This window comes from Typopeltis vanoorti, chromosome 22 (genome assembly GCF_054136105.1).
Source record: "Typopeltis vanoorti isolate ZY-2024b chromosome 22, IOZ_Tvanoo_1.0, whole genome shotgun sequence".
Taxonomy (NCBI): Eukaryota; Metazoa; Arthropoda; class Arachnida; order Uropygi; family Thelyphonidae; genus Typopeltis; species Typopeltis vanoorti.
The window spans coordinates 8,732,334-8,754,666 of record NC_143570.1 but is presented as its reverse complement, the minus strand read 5'-3'; the positions used below and the strand labels follow the sequence as shown (position 1 = coordinate 8,754,666).

General features: G+C 36.8%; 1 protein-coding gene across 4 annotated transcripts in view; it reads left to right on the top strand.

Annotated features, from left to right (window-relative positions):
* The window catches only part of LOC150094143 (paired amphipathic helix protein Sin3a-like), a 382,913-nt gene that overhangs the window by 61,830 nt on the left and 298,750 nt on the right, over positions 1-22,333 (top strand). For all 4 annotated transcript variants that reach the window (XM_090411964.1, XM_090411965.1, XM_090411962.1 and 1 more), the window contains exons 5-6: positions 9,863-9,997; positions 18,650-18,736. In XM_090411964.1, the coding sequence (XP_090268090.1) occupies positions 9,863-9,997; positions 18,650-18,736 (222 nt within the window). The remainder of the gene's footprint in view (positions 1-9,862; positions 9,998-18,649; positions 18,737-22,333) is intronic.

The window sequence follows — 22,333 nt, the reverse complement described above, 5'->3', positions numbered from 1 at the left end:
ACAATCTCCAGAATATTTTGCTACCTTCTTGATATTTATTTTCTATATTCTTGCCAAAGTCCTCCCATGACTTTTGTTTAGCTAGTTCTACACAGTGTTTGGCATTGTTGCATTTGTCTCTGTATTCTCTAAGAGCACCAGCTAACTTATTTGCCAGGAACTTGTGATAGGCTTTCTTCTATTTCTTCACTGCCTCTTTAACTTCCTGTACCCACCATGGAGTTCTAATTTTTCTATCCTTGCAGACAACTTCACCACATGCCTCTCTAGCTGAATGAATCAGGACTTTCTTCAAGGCTTGCCACTGAATCTCCAAGGTTTGTTTCCTGTTCTCAAACTCTTTCATTTTTTCTTCAATAATCTTTGAGTATTTTAGTCTACAGTTCACATGTATATATAATCTATATATATATATATATATATATAATAAGAGCTGCTCAACTTTTATTCTCTTTAAAATTTCTTACATGTTCTTCTTTTCAACACGAAATTCAATTTTATCCTGCTCTAGACTAAATAGTAATCACTTCCAATCTCAAATCTTCTGTACGCTCTGGTGTCCTGCACCAGAGAGAAAACATCATTATCAACAATAACATAGTCAATGAGACTTTTCTTATTCCTTGCCTCTTCTCTCCATGTGAATTTGTGCACATTTTTGTGTTGGAACATGGTTTTAGTAATAACCAATCCATGTCCTGAGCAGAAATCCAACAGATATTTGCGATTATTATTAGCTTTGCTCTTTTCTCCAAATTTTCCCAAAATATTTTTGTATGTCTCACAATCATATCCTAATCTGCTATTTAGATCCCCAACAAGGACCAACTTTTCCTTTTTCATTGTGTGAGTAGCTTTTTCTAAAGCATCAAAAAATTCCTCCACTTCTACCTTAGTAGAACCTTCAGTGGGACCATAGACACAAATAAGTCTCATTGTCCAGTTCCCCATTCTCATATTTGCCCACGTTACTCTACTTGAGAGTGACTGCCATTCAAGAAGATTAGCCTCGTATTTTGTGTTGAATATTATGGCTACTCCTTCTTTTCCTTGATTGTCATTGCCTGAATATAACATTTTGTATTTATTGCTCAGAAAGATCTCACTAGTTTTTATCTTTTTTTTGTTTTAGTCACCCCTATTATGTCGATCTGATACTTATCTAATTCCTCAGCTAGCACCATTTCTTTGCCATTCAGGCTTCTTATGCTGATAGTACCGATCTTTAACTCTGGTGATGTTGAGTTGGAGTGTGTTTTCAGATTTTTTCCAGTAGCTGACTTTTCACTGTTCACCCTGGTTCCCCTGGCGAAAACAACGGGGGGGCCTTGTTTAACCGGGCGACGCCCCAGCCGGCATGAAATTTTGTCATGTTGTACCATCATTTTTTATTTTGGTTTAACCAATAAGAATACAATTTGGTCTGCTAAATCCCAATTTGTCAGCCCATCCTCGTTCGTTCAGTATCATCTTCTCGTGGTGCACCCAACAGGGTGCATCACGAGAAGGTGCGGATTGGACATTAGGTCAGAAGCCCTGGTCGGTTCTCTGCATTCCTTTAAAGGCTATTTGGCGGTCTCCTCTCAGTTATACAGCTTTGACCCTTAAGCACCCCAATTGCGATGTGTTTCCTAAATTTTAGATCCTTATCCGCTATCTCCCCCAGATCTCTTATTTCCTCTACCTCAAACATTATATTCAAACCAAGCATAAATTCTGCATCCCATCTTTGTTTTCCAAATTTTAAAACCTTGCATTTTGCAACATTGAACTCACATCCCCATTTCCATGCCCAATCATTCAATTTATTCAAGTCTTCTTGTAAGGCCACAACATCTTCACTAATCTTTATGGTTCGTCCCAACTTTGCATCATCTGCAAATAACTGAATATCTCCATCTAAATCTTCGCCATTATCATTAATATACAATTTAAACAGTAATGGCCCTAAAACAGACCTCTGAGGCACTCCACTAGTGACTTTCCTTTTCCTGGATATTGCACCGCCATATACAACTTGCTGATACCTATCAGATAGCCCTTCTCCAACCCAATGTACTAATCTAATATCCTGCTCTAGTTTGACTTTCAGCTTATCATGAGGTACTCTATCAAAAGCCTTTGCGAAATCCAAGTATATTACTGTGTATATTTCTCCTCTATCCAAGGAAGCAGTCACTTCATTGTAATAAGTAAGTAGATTACTAAAACATGACCTCCCTTTAGCAAATCCATGCTGTCCATCAAAGATAATACCATTGTTGTCAACCCAACTCTGGATCCTAGTTCTCACAAGCTTCTCCAACAACTTAACCACAACACCTGGCACACAGATAGGCCTATAGTTTGTTAGTTGAGTTTGATCACCTCCTTTATGAAGTGGCACAATCTTGCCCACCTTCCACTTCTTAGGAACTTGACCAAGTGCAAGACTTATATTAAAAAAATATGTCAAAGCAGGTGTCAACTCCCTGGCACATTCCTTCAGAATATGCGGTGATAATTATCAAGTCCCACAGCCTTATTTACATCTAGTTTACTCAACTCCCCAAACACCTCTTGCTCACTTACAGTCAGTCTCTCCTCCCCATCATCAATTGGTCTCAATCTCTCCATGAAGCCACATTCACAAGATTGAAAGACCTTTATGGACTGCTCATTAAGTATCTCTACCACACATTCTGCAACAGCTGTCTTTATACCATTTTCTCCAATCAATGTCATTCTTCCATAATCATTCTTTCTTTCTGCTGGCTACATATCAAAAGAATTCCTTGGATTTCTTTTGGCTTCATTAGCTAATTGCTGTTCATACCTCTCTTTAGCTACTCTCACCAACCAAGTCACCCCCCCCCCCTGACTGGTCTTTGTAGACCTCATGAAATTGGTTATTTCCACTTCTCTTATGCTGCCTCCACAATGCCCTTTTTCTCTGTATCTCATGCTTAATCTCTTTATTCATCCATCTCACACCTACCTTATTTAATCTTCTCATCCTTGGAATACATTATACATGGCATCTACTAGATAGTTTTTGAAAATCCCCCAAGCTGCATTGATCTCTTTTTCAGCTAACTCCTCATTCCACGCTAAACCTGCAAGCTGTCTCCTGAGCTCTTCATAATCACCCTCCCCCCTACTTGTAGTTCCACATATACCCTTTTCTCACAGGGGTCCTCACACTGCTGGCAACCACCCAGGTAATCACCTCATGGTCACTCTCACCCATTGGTGGATGATTTGACACCTCATTTATAATTACATCCTCTGATGAGATGATCAAATCCAAGACCCTTAATCCTTGTGTGCCCTCTGTTACATACTGTCTGAGGTAGTTATCCCTGAAAAACTCAAGAAACTAATTTTCTTTACTTCCAGTTGCTATCTCATCATTCCAGTCTATATTGCCATAATTAAAATCACTCATAATGATCACCCTTTTCTTATTTGCTTGGCTAATTCGACTATACATTTCACTATCACCACCGTCCACATTAACTGGTCTATAACAACATCTCACCAAGTATTTGATTTCCATTCACTTCCATCTCACACCATACTGCCTCAAAACCACTGGCCCTATTAATATATATGACATGCATAATTAAGTGATTATGCATTTCAAAACAGCTGCTATTAGGAGTACAGTAAAACGGCAATTATCTGGGGACCAATTATCCATGGGATTGGATTAACCTGGTCCTCTGTAGTACATACAAATTTCATTATTTTAAAATTTTCTATTCAAGTGGATTTGTAAAATAAGAGAAGTCATTACTGCATATTTTAAATAATATTGCATCATTTGTGGATGTATAAAAAAAAATAAAACAAAAAAAATGCTACGAAGAAAACAAACAAAAATCACGGACCTTTCTATCTAATTTTGTTTTAAAATGTTCAGTTTTGTATTTACATACTACAAGAATGCTTATCTTGTGTTTTTATAGGTTTTTTTTATGTATTTAACCCAATAAAATGTAATTTCGATTATATTTTATTGGTTTAACCATGTTTTTCAATTATCCTGCTCTAGTGTCCCCCAATTATCATGGATAATTGACATTTATTGTATTTAGATTGTTTTTTATATTTTTATTTTCCTGATGAAGTTATTGGTTGGTAAACAGTGAAACACATAGAAGTTTTGTTCCTTACTATAAATCTATAAGAAAATATAAATCTATACTTAAATTAAGGGGATATTAAATCCCACATAGTTTTAAAACCGAATAAGAAACTCAAAGATTGGAATCAGAGAGTTTCTTGCCGAATATAGTAAACTATAAAGTATCGGCGACCACTAGTGTGAGCTAATGCAAGTGACCCTAGTACGTAGTACAATACTGGAGAACTCGCAGCAAAGACGGTAAAGTTCTGATCGCTATTCTTAGGTATTTTCCATAATGTAAAAACACATTTCCTAGGAAATGTATGCTGTTATTACATTATGGAGGGAGGTCACTACCCAGACCGGTTTCAGCCTTTTTTGAAGCTTCATCAGTGAGTAGCTAGACCTAATACCAAAGTGTATAGCGAAAAGAACTTATGTACTCTGCGAACGAGTTTTCCAAAAAGGTGCAACCATTAAGTTACTTAAGTATAAAGAGCTAATAAGCTTCATTTCGGCAATGAAAACATTACTTAAATTAAGGGGATATTGAATCCCACATAGTTTTAAAACCGAATAAGAAACTCAAAGATTGGAATCAGAGAGTTTCTTGCTGAATATAGTAAACTATAAAGTATTGGCGACACTAGCGTTAGCCAATGCAAGTGATCCTAGTACGTAGTACAATACCGGGCAACTCATTGCAAAGGTGGAGGAAGTTCAGATCGCTATTCTTAGGTATTTTCCATAATGTAAAAACACATTTCCTAGGAAATGTATGCTGTTATTACATTATGGAGGGAGGTCACTACCCAGACCGGTTTCAGCCTTTTTTGAGGCTTCATCAGTGAGTAGCTATAAAATATAAATCTATATTTTCTGTCTAACTTTTGAATATGTAACAGGTTTGCAGCTTTCACAGTTTCTTTCAGCCAACAGGAAGCGTGCACACGTGCCCGTGTAAACACACACAGAGAGAGAGAGAGAATTACATCAAATGACAATCTCACTACTATTCTTCACAAATGGGTCATATTTTAAATAAATTAAGTGAACAGGACGAAAATCATGTACTCTGATGATAATGCCCTCACTACTGGGTTCACTTGCATGTGCAACATTTTCTTAATTATTGAAGAAGTGCCTAAAAGGCATTTCTGAGATGTAAATGAATAGAAATAAGAAATATATGTCCATTCTTATTTCATAGCTGAATTATAGGAACTTGCAGATTTAAAAAATAGACCAGAGAACTTATGTAAATACAACCCCCAACATCAGAGTTGTCTTAGCATTGCATGACTTAAAATGCACATATATGTATATACATATACGTGCCTTTTACATATATATATATATATATATATATATATACATCTTTTATTAGTACTGTTTTGGTTTTACTGGCCTAACAGTTGTTTCAGAATGTTGGTTCTTATCAGCGATCAGACAGAAATCTTGAGAGAGCAAAAATCCTCTGTTCAATAGCATAGCAATCCTATGCTATTGAATGTCAGACTTGTAATTTCCTAAGTGGACACTTGGTTGGTGCATAATTTGCAGTTATTGAAAAAGAGCCTAAAAGCTCTTCATTTCAGTGATGTAAATCAATAGAAAATGCACACGGTATATTTTAATCATTATAGGATCACAAGTTTTTTTGGACACTTCACAACTATACAAACAAAGCAGATGCAGAGCAAGATTCTATACAATAGATCATATCTATGTTATTACCCAACTAATAGGAAAAATATGTTATACTTGTTATACTTGTAAGCAAAGTTTGCACGTGAAGTATCTACATGATGTCCACTTGTAGATAGTGGTTATTGGCTTCTCCAATAACCTCTATCTATTATTGCTGTGCATTGGGAAGGGTCGCTACCTAGACTGTTTTTAATGTATGTCAAGGTCTCATCAGCGGGAGTTATACCAGGAAGATACTAAGGTTGAATTGTTGCTTACTTGGATAAGGAATTAAAACAAGAATGTAATTTCTTATAAAGCATAATATATTTTATAGCCAAGTATACCCACTAGAATAGAAAAAGTTAACATACACTGTTTGGAAAGATGTCAGCAGACACCCCACATGGACTAGGTGCAATATGCCATGTAATGAGTTGTGTTTGTAACCAGTATAATTGGAGAAATTTGATGCTCCCAAGTCAGTGTAACTGTGTCTGAGTGAAATGGCTATGAGAAGGGAATTGCCAGAGCTTGAAAGTAGTGCTGTAATAGGATGCCATGTTGCAGGCTTATCCGTTTGGCAAATTTTTGACAAATTGGGCCATCCCAGATACCATGCTGAGATGGAAGTGCAAGGAGTCAACTGCAATTGCTGCCCACTGTGGACAACCCACCACCCTCACCGAACATGACCGTAGGGCGCTATGAAGGATAATATGTAAAAACTGCCCTTCAGAACTGAGACTCACAACATGGATTTCCATGGTAAGACTGCAATATGTAAGTCCCACATTATCCAAACCAACATGCAGTGTCATCTTCAGTGGTGCAAAGCATGTATAGTGGGATGTGGAAGCTGTGAAAGCTGTGTTATGGAGTGATGAATCACTCTACATTCTCTAACGAGCAGATGGATGGGTGTGGTGGATGCTCAGTGAATGTCTCTTACCAGAGTGCATAACACCCCAGCTATGAAATTCTGAGGTGTCGGTGTGATGGTATGGTCCTGTTTTTTCTGGTTTGGCCTTGGATCTCTGTTTGTGATGCCATGAACAGAGATCCAATGCTTCCTATTTTGTGGCGTTTCTATGGAACTGACCATTGTCTATTTCAGCAAGAGAATGTGCTGAGTCATAACACTCCTGTTGTAACCGCATGGTTTGTAGACATGAATGTCATAATGCTTGGTAGCTTCCATAGAGCCCTGATCTCAACTGTATTGAACTTCCTTTTGAGAAATTATGGCCTTTGCAACCGTGTTATAAATAACTATTTTAATTTCCCGACGTTTCGATCTTCATATTAAGATCATCATCTGAAGTATATACAAGGACAAGCTGAGTATAGAGGCTTAAGTGCTGTGAAGACATAATGTTGGAGGTTTAATGGAATTTTTACAACACTCAGAAAGGATTAAAAAGAATTTAATACTTCCTATATTTCATCCTAGTCACTAGGACATCTACGAGGATTACACAAAAAGATCAGCTCCCTCCTCTCTCTCTGCCTGGAGTTTACAAAGTACCCTGTTTCTGTAAGCTGGCATACTTTGGACAGACAGGCAGATCAGCATCCATCCGCTTAGAGGAACACAAGTCTTACATCTGTAAACACAACTATGGTCATTCAGGCTTGGCTGACCATGTCTTGGACACCACCCACAGAGTATCATGGAAGAAAACCACCATGCTCCATCACAGCAAATTCAAGAAAGAGAGACTATTCTTAGAGGCAGCAGCATCTCTTAGAAATCAACCAAATCTTAATAAATACGGTTGCATTAAGCTTCCGAAAATTTGGGAAACACTCATCACCAGATGTCCTACTTTATATTCCAGGCCACCTACAACCACCCTTAGAGGGCACTCCACCTAGATAGGACTTTAGTGTCACCCACTAAAGTCCTATCTAGGTGGTATGTATGATAGTATTGTATTAGTATACTAGGTGGTATGTATTAGTATTGTATGATATTTGTGTTATGTTACATTAGTTATTTTTGTAATCCCCGTAGATGTCCTAGTGACTAGGACGAAATATAGGAAGTATTAAATTATTTTTAATCCTTTCTGAGTGTTGTAAAAAAATCCATTAAACCTCCAACATTAAGGACAAGCTGAGTTACATTATACAAAGTAAGCTAAAGGATTTGATCACCAGTTAATCTACTGGCATGACCTCTAGTAAAAAAAATAAATTAATAATAATAATAATTAATTATTTAAAAACTACATCAAAACTAAATAATTCCATTTAAGATAGCATAGGAAAAATTCTTTCTTATAGATAGTCTTCTTTCAGTAACAAAGATGTCCTATTTTTAGCATTAGAATTGTTATTTTAGATTTAGGATTCTGGATTATCTGCAGTCCTGTTTATAGTTAACTCTTAGAGAGAACGGTTCCATGGGTAGAATATGTGCCCTCCATATGCATGGGAATTTTAGACCATCATTATTGTTCAGATTGGGGTGGTTGATAAGAATCTCACTAAAAGAAAAGAACCTGTTGAACTTCCATCGGATAAAATGGAGCTTTGGGTGCGATTAAAGGACATCTGCCCCCCACGACGGTCCATGACCTCATTTCATGCCTACAGGAAGAATGTGAATTATTCAACTTTCTTCATATTTAGTGTTTGTAGATATTGAGAAAGACTTTGATTCTTTGTATCAGTCAAAAATTAATGTAAAGACTTGGAGATTAATATAACTAAATCAAAATTTACAATAAAATTTATAGATTGCAGTTATCCAGTGTGAAATCACCAGCCTTTATTGGAGATCATCCAAGTTGACTTGGTCATAACTCTGTGTTTGGTCTCTAGATATCTGAATCACCTAACTGCTAAATTATACTTCACAAGAAATTATATTGTTGTTTGATCCTTTATCCAAATGTAAATTGCATATAAGTCTCTTCGTGACTAGGCTACTTCTATGTGGTGACTGCTAGCTTCATTCAAACATGTATATTATTATTATTATATGAATATCTCCATGGAATCAGGAGACTCATTATTCACACAGTGCCTATCATACCTGTCCTTAAATGCATTGATTGACTGATGAAGCACTCACAATCCCATCTGCAATCCATTTCACCTATTCAGCACCTTCCAAGCAAAAAATCTGGCCTTAACACCCTTGCTAACCATGCTCTTAAACAGTTCCAGTTTTGAGGGTGACCCCTCATTTTCTCCATTCCTGCCATGTTCAGAATAGTTTTCGATGTCAATTCTGTAAAATAACATTAATAGCATATTCTTCTGTCATGGTTTGTCACTCACCTCTGGATCATCTCCATTATGTTTTCATCCCCACAGAATCCAGGTGACCAGATCTGTGTATAATAGTCCAGATCTAGCCTTATAAAGAGAATAATAATAGCCTCCCTTCTTGTTGGTGTGTTCTTCAACAATCACATAATCCGATGTCCTTTTTGGTTACCTCTGTGATATGCCCTCTAAATTTCAACTCCCTATTCACAATCACCCCCAAGTTCCTGACCTCGTTGGATTCCTGAAATCCAATTCCACCAATATAGTACACAGCTTGTGATCTCTTCTTTTCAAAGTTCATCACTGCTTGGCCACATTAAACTGTAGCCATTTACTTTTACCCATACTGCCAGTCTACGTCATTGTGCAGTATCTCTACATCACCTTCATTTACTATTGCTCTTCCCAGTTTTGCATCATCAGCAAACAACTGAATATTTTCCATCGAATCATTTCCTATATTATTCATGTACAAATTAAATGCCCAGGACCAAGTACTGATCCCTGTGGTATACCACTAGTTACCCACCTTTCTTTGATTTACCTACTCCATAAGCTGCTCTTTGACATCTGTCCATCAGCCACCCTCTTATCTAAACCACCAGATTCGCATCCATCCCCATTTGCTTGAATTTATGTAATAGTGTAAAATTAATGGTGTTAATTTCAATTTCTTTGTTGTATATTTTTTACAATTGTTTAGCCCTATGACTGTGCACTTTAAGATGATTAGAAAATAAATCTAGAATAACATGCATAGTATGTTTCAAATTTTTATAGATTACTGCAGAAGTTGCCACCGAAGGTATATCTGTTTCAGTATCATCGGATGCTTCTGTGTCTGAGAAATGTGAAATTCAGGACAAGACGGAGCAGAATCATGGTGTTAAACGGTTACATTGCCCACGTTTTGAGGTAACGTTAATTTTGGGAAAAAAAAGTAAATTCAAAGTTAAATTTTTAAAATTCACAGTAATAAATCGAAAATGGACTGCTAATATGAAAAGCTTCCATTAAAAAGTTAGTTGTCTTAAATAAATTTTGAAATTTGAAATACAATATAGAGGTGATATATATAAAGATTCAGGGTTCAGTTATAGTCCTCAAAAGAACTACTTAAGGAGGTCAGTAATAATTACTTGTCATCATTATCTGAACTATAGTGCTTAGAGTAGGGTTATTTTGAAACTACCATAACATCTGAATATGCTATTTGAATCATGTTAATCTCATTCCAAGTGTTTCTGTAAAATTTCTCATGATAAGTAACTTATGCTCATTTTTACATGTTTTTCTAAGGGAATTGCACTTAAAGAAATGTCATTTTTATCTAATAATTTTATAATTTTGATTACTTATTCATGGGCCCTTGTTAAAATAATGTGGTTGATGTCATTATGTAATGCTGTTAAATCATGTCCATATTGGCAATTTTACAAGACGTGCAAAGTATGACATCATCATGTCAGATGTCATTGCATGACCATATATGAAGGTTTTGAGAAACACGCACACATTTACAAGGGAAGTCTGGGCCTTTATAAGATGAATCGTCAAGAATGAGTTTGTCTTAGATTTCTCATTCTTCTCTTAGCTGGGTCTGCCGCCACGTGAGGTCCATTGTCGGTAATCGAAAGAAAAGCATCGTAAGTCTTAGGTTTCTGAATCTTCTACCTGGGTCTGCCACCATGTGAGGTCTGTTGTCGGTAATCAAAAGAGGAGCAGATCTAAGGATTCTCGATCTTCACTTACCTGGGTCCACCACCATGGGAAGTATAGTGTCGATCGTCAGGACATCTCACTAGGAAAGAGCTGCACATTGCTGCCATGTTAAGCATCCCAAAGGGCATAGAATAATTGATGACTCAGACGAAGAAGAAACTTAGCAGGGGATTAAGAACTAGCCATCAGAAACAAAGAGAACAAAAGGGGCATCGTGTGGAGAAAAGATTCACATAGAAGACAGCGCTCAATAAGAATTGTAAGTACAGTACTTATAATATATTTCCGAGCAGGAAAGTATATCGCCTATCTGTGTATAGGTAGAATAATTGTAAGTGATATTGAAATAAGCTCACTCTAGGTGTGTCTTAATCTCAATTGTGTATAGGTGATTATTGTAAGAGTAAGAAGAGTACTGTACTAGATAATGTAAATTAATCTTGATTTAAGCTTACTCTAGGTATGCATTATTTTCAGTTTATGTATGTATGACTGGCAGGATATTCTAGATTGTGATTTAACTTTAAGCGAAGAAACATAGAACTAAGCCTGAATCAAGAAAATTGAAATTGACAAAGACTCGTAATGCAATTGTGTGTGTGTATTAATGTGGATCAGACTGTGTAAATATTCCTTTTTGATTTAATTAAATGGTTTGTGAATGACACATTGGATTGATTTTGTCAATGCACTATCCTGAAAATTTTGAACCTGCATAAGATAAAGTTTAAGTGATGAATAATTAAGCCACAACTAATTAAAGGTAAAGATTAACATAAGTGGAGAATGCTAACAATATCTGCTTTGTCTTTAGTTTAAAAATCTTATAATATTGCACTCAATGCATAGTCTAACTCAGGGGTGGCCAACCTTTTATAGTTCATGCGTCAATTTTTTCATTTTTTAGTTAAGATGCGCCATACAAACTTATACCACTTTTCAGCGCTTTTAAAATATAGTAATATGGATATATTTAACAATTATGCATAAAATGATTTATTATATATCTGGTAATATAGACACTTTTAGCAGTTTTAAATAAAAGGATTTCATATAAGGACAAGATAAACATTTTTATTTTATTTTTATTGACTTTTGAAATTGCTTTGCTTTTGCTATGCTTGTAATGTTTGGAGTTAAATCAGTTACAGAAAGCATCAAATAGTTTTTCAAATTTAAATCAGTCAGTTGCAACCATAGTGTTCTTAATCATTTTCATTTATGAAAATGCTTGTTTGTATCTGTATGTAGCTCCAAAATGACAGATATGACTCTGAGCAAATTTTCTCAGTTCTGGAAAATGTTCACAGGGCTACGATTGCCAGAAATTAATTATATCAGACACATCTGGGGAGTGATGGAAGTTCATTAAATTTCATTTTCAATAAAGAATTGGTTCTGAGATCAATAAGTTCCATTTGTATGTTACTAGGCATCGTCAAGATTTTTTGTTCAGTAAGTGAAAAGGGATTTAAAATGCAAGTATGCAGTCTCCTTCTTCGGCAAAGTTGCTAAAACGAATGTTAAAGGACTCTTGTAATAGTTCTAGTTCTTTAGCACATTCTCTCAAAGACGTGGTGAAATACTATCCCATCCCACAGCTTTACTGGTATCCAGAGTATTCAGTATTTGGAACACACTCTCCTCTAAACCTTGAACCTGCCCTATCCTTCTAGTATTAAAACCTTCTCCAGGATGAAATACTCCAATAAAGTGTTCATTGAACAACTGCACTATGTCTTCTGCATGAGTCACTCTATTCCCATTTTTATCCCACAATGTCATTCTTCCACAATCATTTCTCCTCCTACTGGCCACATAGCTAAAGAATTCCCTAGGATTTTCTTTGGATCTTAGTGCCAATCTCTTCTCATATTCCAGTTTGGCCTTCCTTGTCATTCTGGTCACTTTCCTGTCCTGCTTCTTATATTCGTCATATATCTGTCCTCCACCCCTCTCCTTATATATCTTCCATAATCTCTTTTTCAACTGCACTTCCTTTGATATTGTTTGTCATCCACTTTACACCAAATTGTGTCCACTTCTTCACACGCAGAATACAGCTTACTATTGCTGCTAACAAATATTCTTTCACAATTTCCCAAGCACTAATGATATCCTGGCCTTCCAATTCTGCCCTCCATGGAACTGCCCCTAGTTGATACCTAAGACTATTATAATCACCCGCCTTATAATTCCACATATGTTCCCTTTTCTTTGATACACCTACATGTCTGTTCATCTTCCAAGTCAAAAACCACATGGTCACTCTCTCCAACTGGTGGGAGAGATGTCATCTCACTTATTATCAGCTCTTCTGGTGCTATGACCAAATCCAAAACTCTTGAACCTCTTGTTCCCTCTATTACATGTTGGTGAAGGCATTTGTCCCTCAAGAATTCCAGAAATTCTATCCCCCTTCTTACTACTTGTATTTTCCTCTTCCCAGCTTATACTACTGTAGTTAAAATCTCCCATAACAATCATTCTTCTTGCACTTGCCAAGCTCAACTGTCTAAACATCTCCTAGTTTCCACCCTCTGTGCTCCTTGGTTTGTAGCAACATCCCACTAAATACCACCTTGCCTATCTCTACCACATACCATATGCTTTCAAAATCATTAGTGTCACTGCCTTCCAAAGCTTCCACTCTTAGAGGACATAAGTCGTCACTTATCATAAGCAGTACTTCACCACGATGCTTTCCTTTCCTATCCTGCTGAAAAATGCTGTACCCTGTTTATCTTCCAAGTCAAAACCACATGGTCACTCTCTCCAACTAGTGGGAGAGATGTCATCTCAGTTATCAGTTTATAGAAGTAGTTATCTGCTACTTCTATTCCTGTTATTATATCCTCTTCTGTCAACCACGTCTCAGTGATCCCAATAATCTTTGGCCAGGCTGATGTTATCAGTACCACCAATTCCTCTCCTTTATTCCGGATACTCCTGGCATTAGTATAAAGCATAAAAATGCCACTGTTTCTATACCCAGCATTATCCCTTCTGGACTCCACTGGGCTCAGCTTTACCTGATGTCATCCCCCTTCTCCTAAGTAACCATTCCCACAAGAGGCCACCCCTGCTACCATCCACCTTGGGCATTCTAGTTAGTTTCCCTGCATTGACACACTGACTCGTTCAGAACAGCAATCTCTCCAGATGCCCACGACCTTCCTCATTCAGATGCAAGCAGTCTCTCGCATACAATTCCTCTCTGTTCTCAAACGCCCTCCAAGCATCCATATATTCCAATCCTCTCTTCTGACACATTCTAGCTATTACGTTATTCAATATTACTGCTCTTCTGCTCAGCTCGTCACTATCATACCCAGGCAACATGCACACTATCTTTCCTCTCTGTGTCTTCTTTTGTACCACCTCAAGCAAGAATCTCATAGCTCTTGCTGCCCAATTTACATTACCTCTCAAGTCATTTGTTCCTACCATCACAATCATTATGTTCCTACCATCACAATCATGGTGTTCCTACCATCACACAATCACAATTTGATAGGGTCTTTTCATGTATATTGTGTATTAGTTGGTTCTTTTCACTAGTGACTTGGCACAATGTAATTTGGTTTTGTTTTCTTTGAAAGTGATAAAGAAAACCCATTTCAATATCAGGGATTGCTTTGATTTCAAGTTTTGATTGTATTTAATGTAATGTTATTTGTAGTGAGAGTTTGCTATTGTTAGCGTTCTTTTGTTTGGGGTTTTTCTTTTTGTTGGAATGTAAATAGTTTGGTGTAATGAATATTGCAATCTTGATAGCATTCAGTTAAATATGACCTTAAAGAATATGTTCTTTAAGGTCATATTTAACTGAATGCAGTTAAATATGGCCTGTAGCAGATACCACATCCTGATTTATAGTTAAACTTGTAAATGGCATTATGCCAGTAATACATCAGTCTGAACTACGGTGGCTGTATATTTTAGTAAGCTTTGTAGTTTGTTGCTGGTGATGATGAAGACAGTTTTATAATTAGAATATTTGAATATGCATTTGGCTTTGTAGATGTTATGAATGTATGAAAATTTTAAGACAGTAGGATTAAGATAAATTGTTTTGAAAAGAAGGCACATGATTTCAAGCTGAATGAATGGCATAATTTGTTTTTGGGGATATTAGTGAGAATATAACTTTTAGGCATATTTAATTTAACATACATTTGAACTTAACTTTTAAAGTTAAGAATTAAGAATTAAATTTCTTAATTCTTAACTTTAAAATCCACAGTTTTTTCATTCATTTTTTTCTTCATTATTGGGAGACTTGTAACATGGGATCATAGAGGTTGCATTTCCAAATGAGCAACATTCCCATTTTTCAAGATTAACTTAATCGAAAATGCACCTATATTTTGTGTATATTAAGGGATAAGAGTAGTAAATGAAATGTTTAGTACATAAAAAAATCAAATACCTATTCAAGTTGTTCTTTATTGTGAAGATAAATACATCATAACTATAGTTTAGTTACTTCTTTAGAAGGCATGTTGAAGTTAAAGGCTCATAGGAAGTCAGCTACTTTTTCAACAATCTCTCAATGGAAACCTGACTTGCAGTTTTCAACTTCTAATTGTAGACATCTTGTAGCATTTAAGAAAATTTCCAGTCTATCTTTTCATTTTAACAAGTATATTAAAAATATTTTAAATAAATAAATATATATATATATATATTTTTTTTTAAAATAAAAATAAAAAATATTTAAAAAAATTAAGAAAAACTCAAAAATATCCAACACTTGTGTTAAAAAAGTTTTAAATCTCATTCCACACACCCAGCATAGACCTATAATACTTCAATTCAACCCAACCATTATGCCTAACACAGTCCCTTACAGATGATGATTTAACTTCAAAAAAGCTAATTGGGAGGGCTTCATGGAAGAACTTAGCTGCTCCATGGAGTCAGTTCCTCCAAACCCCCAAGCATATTCCCAATTCATAAAAATACTGAGGAAAATCTGCACCAAACACATCCCTCAAGGATGTCATTTAAACTAAATGACCTCTCTAATGATACGCAAGCCCAGTATGCTACTCACTTACAATTTTACTTTTCAAAGGAAACTATCCATGCAGGAGAAAAATTATGCTCTAAAGATGGCAGAGAGGAAAGGCATTCCTCATAGAAAAAAGAAATAGAAGCCCTTGACATGATTCACAGTAATAGGAAGGCATAGAACTTTATCAACAGAATTAGGAAGGATTTCACTAAGTCAGTAGATCATCTGCAGGTAACAGATAATCAAATTGCTCACCAGTTGCTGCTGAATGGAAAATTCCCTAAAAAGCACCTAAAAAATAAGATATTAAGAACCCCAAGTGAGGAACAAAATTTGATGAACTCAGATTTCACGATTACTTAACTCAGTGCTGCAATAAACCTATTAAAAACTAAAAATCTACAGGTCTCAGTAATATCTGTAATGAATGAATTGAACATTTTGGATCCAGGGATAAAGACTGGCTACTAAACTTATACAACATTTGCATCAGAGCCCTAAGGATACCAACCATCTGGAGGCATGCTAGAGTGGTGATCTTTCTGAAAGCTGGAAAAACGGCAACTGAAGCAAAAAAAAAAAATTACAGACCTATATCTGTATTCAGCAACCTCTTTAAACTCTACGAACGATTAATTTTGATTAGGCTTCAATCCCTAATCAAGCCCCCATCTTATTGCTGATCAGGATGGTTTAGACCAGGAAAATCATGTACATCACAAATTCTCAATCTCACTCAATATATAAAAAAATGGTTATGAGCAAAAACTAGCCACAGGAGCAGTCTTTGTAGTCCTAACTACAGCGTATCATACCATAGACCATCTCATACTTAGAAATAAAATATATGGAATAACTAGAGACTATTTCCTTAGCTTCCTGATTCAATCACTCTTGGAAGACAGGTGTTTTTTGTGGACCTGGGAGTAGGAAGAATCGTTAGCCCCCCCCCCCCCCCCCCAATGGCCTCTCCCAGGAAAGTATGTTATCACCATTACTTTTCAACATCTATGTCAATGATCTCCCCATCTTTCCAGGAACTAGACATTTTTTCTATGCTGATGACCTTGTCATAGCTACTCAATCAAATAATTTCAAGTCTATTGAAACTACTCTATCACTTGCTTTAAATAGTCTAACCACATATTATAGCAGTAATCGATTAAAACCAAACCCCTTGAAAACCCAGACTGGCCATTTCCACCTTAACAATAAGGAAGCCAACAGGAAGCTACAGATTTCTTGGGAAGGCTCTAATATAGAACATTCCTGGAATCCAGTCTACTTTGATGTGACTCTCGATCACACTCTTTCATATAAAACACACATAGAAAAAACAAAGGCAAAAGTTAATACAAGAAACAATATACAAAGGAATCTTACTTCCTCCAAATGGGGTGCAGACCCTGCTACACCGAGATTTTCTGCCTTGGCCCTTTAGTATTCACCTGCTGAATATGCCTGCCCTGTATGGTCCAGATCCTGCCATGCTGAAAAACTGCAATCAGCAGTGAATAAGAGTTGCCACTTAATAACAGGATGCCTGAAACCAACACCATTAGCAGACCTATATATTTTGGCCAATATTGCTCCCCTTTCAACCTGAAGATATGCATTCTCAGTTGATAAAATAAACAGGCGAATGATGAGTGCCACTCACTGTTTGGTCAGACTCCAGTGCCCCAAAGACTAAAATCTTGACATAAGTTTCTTGCAATTGTTGAACCACCCAAAACCCTCCAGAGACAAGGTTTCAACAATGGTATACACTGTACCCTGAGAGTAATACTAGTATTCCAAAAGCCAGACATCTTCCACCTGGTGCAGACTTGGACTGGAACACCTGTAAAAACCTCAACAGACTACAAACGATAAGACATTGCAAACAAATTCTCATCAAATCAATTCTCACCACACTCACAGTTATCAGGTCCAGTGAGGAAGAGACAACCCAGTCCATGGAACACCTTTTTTTCTTCCCTCCCCCCCCTCTTCAGTCACCTTGCACAAAGAGGACCTTACATCTTGCACAAAAAGAGCAGTTGATTGCATAAGATACTGGAGGACTATATTTATTGTATATAACTTGTATATAAGTTTCTATTTCCTTTATATTTTCTGTTTTTTTTATTTCCCTTTATGTTATTCCGTTTATAATTTACCTATTAAATTTAAACTATTTTCATGTGTAATATATCCTCATAAATAATGTTGTATCAATCATTTATTACTGTACCACTTGTGTTTGCATACAAAATAAATAAATTTGAACAAGTCCTCATGTGGTCAGAGTTGTGTTCTTCGAAGAGAGCCATGGCACTGTCTATCAGCTTAAAAGTTCGAGACATAACTTTTGTTATGAGAGTTTTCTCAGGCACCTCCACACAACTTGACTCAGATTACTTACTGATGTGCTTTTCCATAGCCAGAAGATCATCATTGCTCAGGGCACAGAAGTTATTTATAGATAAAAACAATGACCAATAACACAAAATGGACACTAAGCACAGCAGAAGGTATGAAAAAATTCAAATAGTTCTTCACCTTATTTTCCAAATTATACATTTTCAACTCATCTGGCACCAATTACTGGGTATTCCCTTCCTTCAGAAAATACATACCCAAGTATGTTTCTTTTAATACTCATTTAATATATAAAATTCAGTTCTAATTAACGTAATTAGTTAGAACTGAATTTTAGCACACAGGCACTTACCTCTATTACCATAAAAGATTTGCTGTTGTCTTTTTGATGTGTTCTATATTTTTTTCTGTAAAATGTCATATAATATAATATTATTAATAATATATTGTTTCATTTCCAGAAAAGAAAATTCCCAAGATTGGACGATTCCTCATTATCACAAGCTGCAAGATATGGAACATTAAATGAATTTGCCTTTTTTGATAAAGTATGATTGTTATTATTTATAACTTAATGTATATCTATTTGATTTGATTGTGTTTTATTCGATCGCATACCTTGTTATTCAAATTTTAATTTGTCTTTATCTGTGGTAATCAGGACCGACTCTACCAGTGGTGCAACATGTGTATTTGCATAGGGTGACAAGTTTTTTTTTTTTTTTTTTTTTTTTTTTTGTAGTGGAGGGGCAGAAAAATTGGCCTAAACTATATGAAAAATAAATCACAAAAAAGTCATTTATTCTTTCTCTGTTTAAACCAGATTTCAGGTATCGTTAGTTAAATTTTTACATAATAAATCTTCATTGTACACTATATTTTTTATAATAAATTTAGTTTAATCCTTTATCCAGGTGTAAGCAAACAAAGTTTGTGTCTGAAGTATCTTCAGGACTGAGGCAACCCGTGGTTAAAGGGGAACCAAGCTCTCATCACTCCTTGTCTTAGTATCTCCCATAATGCAAAGCACATCTCCTTGCAGACATGTATAATTATTATTATTATTACTATTATTACGGGCAACTCCAGGGAGTCATTGGACTCATCGAGGGAGGCCCCAAATCATATTCATCACAACTATTTGACATTCATACAGTATCTATCATACCTCACCTTAAACTCATTCACTGTCACAGCATCCACCACAGACTCAGGGAGTGCATTCCACTCATTCACTACTCTAAAAGTAAAGAACCCAACTCTAACACCTTTACTAACCACACTTTTGCCCAGTTTCCATGGATGTCCCCTAGTCCTCCCAAAACCAGCCCTGTTCTCAAAAATATCTTCTGAATTAATTTTATAGAAACCCTTCAGTAATTTGAATGTCTCAATCATATCTCCCCTCCTCCGCCTATCAACCAATTTTTGCAACCCACAAATCCTCAACCTGTTCTCATACGGTTCATTCCACAGACCTGCTATAATCTTGGTCACTCGCCTCTGGATCCTCTCCACCTCCTCCCCATCAAGAAGAAACCTAGGTGACCAAATCTGGGCAGAGTAGTCGACTTGGGGTCTTATCAAGGCTTGATACAGAGGAACAATAACCTGCATGTCTCTGCATGTTAAAGTATTTTTCAGAAGCCAAGTGATTTGATGAGCTGATTTAGCCACTTTTGCAATGTGCCCCCTAAACTTCAATTCCCTATCCACCAACACTCCCAAATCCCTGGCCTCATCAATCTCCTGGAGTACAGATCCACCAATGTAGTAAACTGCTGCTAATCTTTTCACCCCAAAATGTAAAACCTTACATTTTGCCACATTAAACTGACATCCATTCTCCTTAGCCCAGACTTCCAATCTATCCAAATCATCCTGCAAAATTTTGACGTCATCTGCATTCACTATTGCCCTACCCAACTTCGCATCATCCGCAAACAAATGAACTGTTCCTCTCAGATCATTTCCTATATCATTTATGAACAAATTAAACAGCAGTGGTCCAAGAACAGATCCTTGTGGCACACCACTAGTCACAGGCCGTCTTGTGGACTCTACTCCCGAGTAAACCACTCTCTGATATCTCTCCGTAAACCACTCTCTGATATCTCTGCGTAAACCACTCTCTGATATCTCTCCGTCAACCACCCTCCTATCCATCTCACCAACCCTATGTCCATTCCCGTATGCTGCAATTTACTGATTAGAATTCCATGTGGAATCCTGTCAAAGGCCTTGGCAAGGTCCAGTAGAATCACCGTAAACCCATTACCCTTATCCAGTTCAGCCGTCACTGTGTTATAATACGTGAGCAAGTTACTGAGGCATGACCTACTCTTCACAAAACCATGCTGTCCACGATACAGTATCCCATTTTCTTCTATCCAATCTTGTATTTTCCTCTTGACTATTTTCTCTAAGACCTTGACAATGATTCCTGATATGCTAATCGGTCGGAAATTTACTACAGCAGTCTTGGAACCACCTTTATGCAGTGGAACTATTTTCCCCTCTTTCCACCCACTCGGGACTAACCCAGACCCGAGACTCAAATTAAACAAAATGGTCAAGGGTACTGACAATTCTTTAGCTGCTTCTCGTACAACACGAGCTGGTATACCATCCAATCCCACAGATGTATTGACATTGAGGTTATGCAATAGACTATTCACCTCCACTTCATTAACCACAATTCCCGTATAATCTACTGGTTTATTCGTTTCTGCAATGTCACCACCTGGATGATATACTTTTGCAAAGTGCTCACTCAGTAACTCAACTATCTCAACTGATTCAGTTACCTCCCTACCATCGGCATTCTTTAAAATCAATCTGCCATGTACATTTTTCCTTTTACTTGCTACATATCTAAAAAACTGTTTAGGATTCTCTTTAGCCTGCATGGCCAATGTTCTTTCGTAATCCTTTTTTGCTTTTCTTACCACACTCGTCACCCTTCTGGCCTGTGCTTTATACCGTTCATGTGCCTGCCGGTCACCCTTCTCCTTAAATTCCCTCCATAGTTGTTTCTTTTTTTGCAACTCAAGCTTAATGGTGTTATTCATCCATTTAACCCCTACTTGATTTATTATTCTGACTCTAGGTATACAGTCAGCCATTGCTTCATGCAAGCACTTCTTAACTACCTCCCATGCACTATCAACTTCTAGTCCTTGCAGTTGTACATGCCATGGCACTGAACCAATCAAACTCCTAAGCTTGTCATACATTCCAGCCCGATAATTCCACATGTACCCTGTCTTAATTGAAAATTCTACACCTTTAGCCACCTCCCAAGTTAAGACCCTATGATCACTCTCACCGATTGGTGGCAATGTGGTCATATTTGTTACAGCCAAATCCTCAGATGTAATTACTAGGTCAAGCACTCTCTGACCCCTAGTATTTTCCATTACATGCTGTCGCAGATAGTTATCCCTTAATAACCGCATAAAATCCAGTTCCTTCCTCCCGTGTGTCCTCTCCTCACTCCAATCAATGCGACCATAGTTGAAATCTCCCATAATAATCACCCTCCTTCCACCCATTTCTTCTATTTGCTTGTGCATACTGTCACCACCATCTTTTCCATCACCTGGTCTATAGCAGCACCCAATTGTATATTTAGTTCTGCTAGCCACAATCTCACACGAAATGGCCTCAAATGTGCTCTTTTCTCTATCCTGCAATTCAACTTCTATTCTCCTTGGCTGGAGCTCATCAGCTATCATCAACAATACTCCTCACCCCATTTTATTCTCTCTGTCATTCCTGAACACACTATACCCATCACATTCAATCCCACTAGTTATATCATCTACAGTCAGCCATGTTTCACTAATACCTATAACCTGTGGTCTGGAAGTGCCAACCATGGCCAAAAACTCTTCCTTCTTGTTCCTAATACTCCTAGTATTAGTGTAATTTAAGACCCCCATTAGCCCCAACCCTACCTTGATGCCTTATATTAACTATCCCACTCAGATTTGTTGTCCTTATTTGCTCTGGCATATTATATTCATTCTTACATTCAACTGCCTCCATAAGGACTGTATCTCTACTCCCCCCCCCCTTAACAAATCTAGTTTCCCTGAATTTGCACATCCACTACATTCAGCAACACTTTCTCAAGTCTTCTT